Source organism: Podospora pseudoanserina, chromosome 1 (assembly GCF_035222485.1).
Source record: "Podospora pseudoanserina strain CBS 124.78 chromosome 1, whole genome shotgun sequence".
Classification (NCBI taxonomy): domain Eukaryota; kingdom Fungi; phylum Ascomycota; class Sordariomycetes; order Sordariales; family Podosporaceae; genus Podospora; species Podospora pseudoanserina.
The window spans coordinates 7,566,928-7,570,317 of record NC_085920.1 but is presented as its reverse complement, the minus strand read 5'-3'; the positions used below and the strand labels follow the sequence as shown (position 1 = coordinate 7,570,317).

General features: G+C 52.7%; 1 protein-coding gene across 1 annotated transcript; it reads right to left on the bottom strand.

The window, feature by feature from the left end:
* Positions 1 to 1,368: 1,368 nt before the first annotated feature.
* On the bottom strand, positions 1,369 to 3,390 carry SEC2 (rab guanine nucleotide exchange factor S2; the record flags this gene model as incomplete). Its single annotated transcript, XM_062943371.1, has 1 exon — positions 1,369 to 3,390. One exon carries the CDS (start codon positions 3,388 to 3,390, stop codon positions 1,369 to 1,371), a length of 2,022 nt encoding a protein of 673 aa, XP_062806463.1.

Sequence of the window (3,390 nt, the reverse complement as noted above, 5' to 3'; positions counted from 1 at the left end):
CTCTTTATACTCCCCCTTATCTAAAACCCAACCCAACCCAACCCCCCCAAGGTGTGAGCTTCCCTCTTCTTCTTCTTCTTCTTCTTCTTCTTCTTCTTCTTCTTCTTCCAACACAACAGGCCAACACAACAAAGACAAAACTTGCCGCATACCTCTGCCTCTCCCCCCCCCCCCCCCCTTCTCCACCTCCCTCCGGCACTCCACCACATCCCATACCCTTCCCTCCCCCATTTACCAATCTCACTCCACCGTCCACCAGCCATACGCCGAACAAAGTCATCTATCAGATGTTTTTATTTTATTTTTCACTCTCCATACCGATGCCGTAGTGTGGATGCGAAAAAATTCCTTTGCAGTGACATCTGATGTCCAGTGCCTGATTCCATGGTCGAGTGGTTTTTTTTTTATTTTTTTTTTTTTTTTTTCATACGAAGGCCTCCTTCTGGAAGCGCATGTTCCTGGTTCGAGGGACAGTGGTAATAATCCCGAGATTGGGAAGATTCAAGGTCTATGGTTTGGCCCGAGTTGGGGTTTGCTGAGGGAGAGAGTGTAAAACCAAAACAAATAACACAACACATTAATTGCACAGTCACAAAAGGGAAGCAGAAAAAACATCTTCAATGGGAATCTAACCATATCTTCATCCAAACTTGATACCCCCCTTTCTTCAGCCCCCTATCCTCCTCATGGTAAGGTAGACAGGTAATACTAATACTATGTATGGAAAATCAGGAACAGCATAAAGGTGAACAACAGAAAAGAAAAAAGAAAAGAAAACCACAATCCATTCGTTAGGTATCCTTACAATCCAGGGGTTCTTCTTCCCCCCCTTATCCCCCTCCCTCTTATCCCCCCCTCTTATCCCCCTCCCTCTTATCCCCCTTTACCCACCCACAACCACAACCATCCATCCATGATTTGCATTCTGCTTTGCCAAAAAAAGAAAAAAAACAAAACCAAAAAAAAACGAGAGCGAAAAAAATTGAAACAGCGACACAAGGAAATCCCAGATGAAACAAAAAGACCCAAAAACGCCAGGAATGGTAATGGTCGCTTTTCCCCCAAAAGAAATCTCAGTACCAAGCCCAGACCGGATAGAGATAAATAGGAAAAAACAAAACGAATGAATGGTATGACCGAAACGCCAAATGTGCTTCTGCTCATCTATGACTTTGCCGTTTGTCCCCAAGAGGAAAACCAAACCAAAACAGCAGGTCGTGAGCCGGTATTAATACATTATTAAATGTCCTATAATCCAGGCTTTTGGGCTATGTGCTTATGTGTCGTCCATTGTCGAAGCTGGAACTTGTGTCGACAAGGTTGGGAATTATGTACTGGATTGGCGTGCTCGCAAAGATGAACAGCCAATCAGGGTATCGTCAAAGACAGAGGCTTAACCTCGACTTGTTGGACAGATGGTTGCGGCTTGAGGGACTGGACAGGCTCATCAAGGGCTGGTGGCGGAATCTGAGACTCTTCCACTGCGGGTGGTGGTTTTTCGTCCTTGATCGCCGCCAGGGGTGTTTTGGAGTCGTCCTCGACGACGGCAGGTGGTGTCTTGTCGTCGTCAACCTCCTCCACTTTGTCAAGCGCAGGTGGCGCTTGAGGAACAGGCAGCGTCTCGTCTGCGGGACGCTGCTCAGGCGTTTTGGGCAGCTCTTTGGCCGCGTCGACAGGTCCGGGAACCTCGGGTACATCTGCAAACTTCTCCGAGATTTCGTGGCTCGGCCTGGGGCTTCGCTCGCCGCGGATGCTAGGCGCAACACTGGAGACTCCTCGATGAACATGCCCTCCAGGCACGACGCCACCTCCGATGCGGCTCCAGAACATCTGATCTCTCAACCGAACGCTCTCCTCCCAAGCGGCCCGTTCAGCATCCTCGTCCTCGGCACGCCAATGGCCGTCCTTCACAATACGCAAAAACCCGAGGAAATCGCAAGTAGACCGAACCCGACCAAGACAGTATTTGCAAAGGGGATATGCGTTTTGTGCCGAGTCGGACTCGCTGGTGCGGAAACGATGTGTCCGAAGATACTGCTCTTCAGTCCTCTGCTCGCCGCATAGAGAGCATGGGATCAATTCAGGTCTCATGATTCTGCCAAATCTGCCAGTGGTCGTGGACGGCGCGGGCTCAACAACCAATGTTCCTTCCGTCATGGCAGTCAATACGCTCCGGCGAGCGAGCCAAGAAAGGCCAGGCGCACTGTCCAACCGAAGGGTCGGCTCGATATCCTCCGTCAAGACCCTCTTGTAGAACTTGGTCTCCTTCAAATGGGGCAGGACAGGCGCGGCGGCAGAAGAGGTTGTGCTCACGGTGGAAGCGGGGGTATTTGGCGTCTGCGGCGAGGTCGCCGGCGAGCCGGCGGTGGCATTGGTCGCAAGAGATGTACTGGACAGGTTGCCCGCCGTGACATGGGACGCCACAGACCCGAGACCGAGCCCAAGTGAGACCAATCCAGAATTTGAAGCATTCGAAGGAGTGCGCTGGGACGAGAGCCGCTTCGATGTTTGGACAAGATCCTTGAAATCCCGGAATGCCGCCAAGTCTGTGCGAAGGACCGGGTGTAGCAGCTGCGTGAAGCTGGTTGGGTATGACGGCGAAAGCGCAGCCGGGAGACTCTGACTATGGGTGTGGTGCGGGTGGTTCATGGTAACGGAGGGACCATCGCAGTCCTCGAATTTGCTGAAGGTCGGTGACGATGGGCAGGTAGGGGGAGCCTGCTCCTCATTCGCTGCCGTCATCTGCTCCATAACGTTCTTCAGCTGGACCAGCTGTTCCTGTTGCGACCTAAGAATGGCTTCCGTGTCGGCAAGCTGGGATTTCAGCTGATCATTCTTGCGCTGAAGGACTTCCTGTTCTCTTCGAGCCTCCTCTTTGGCCGAGATAACCATCTTGTTAGCCTCTTCAAAGAGAGCTGCCGTCAAGTTCTCCAGTTCCTGCTCAATCTTCTTTTTCTGCTGTTCCATGTCGGCACGCGCCCGCTTCTCCTCCGCCACACGCGCCAGAAGATGGCTCTTTTCGGCCTCGACGGTTTTCCTTCGAACCCAAACGTCCCCTGCCAGCATCTCCCTCTGCTCGGCCACCTGGACTTCCAACTGCCGAACCTGCTCGCGGGCCTTTTCCAATTCCAACCTCGTCGCAGAGAGATTATCGTCCAAAGTCGTCTGGTGGTTGATGGCGTTGATGAGCTTGGTGCTCAAAGTTGCGACCTCCTGGTCGAGATCGGGATGGTGGGAGGCGGCCATGGTTTCGGGGTCTGCAGGGCTCATCGCCCTGCTCCTAGGGTCGGGGATGGTGCTCAAGTCGTTCTCGTCATCATGTTCTTGGGGTGAGAAGAGCCGCTGCGGCTGGGGCGTAGAGGGAACAGAACGGGCAATGTCGGCGGTCAT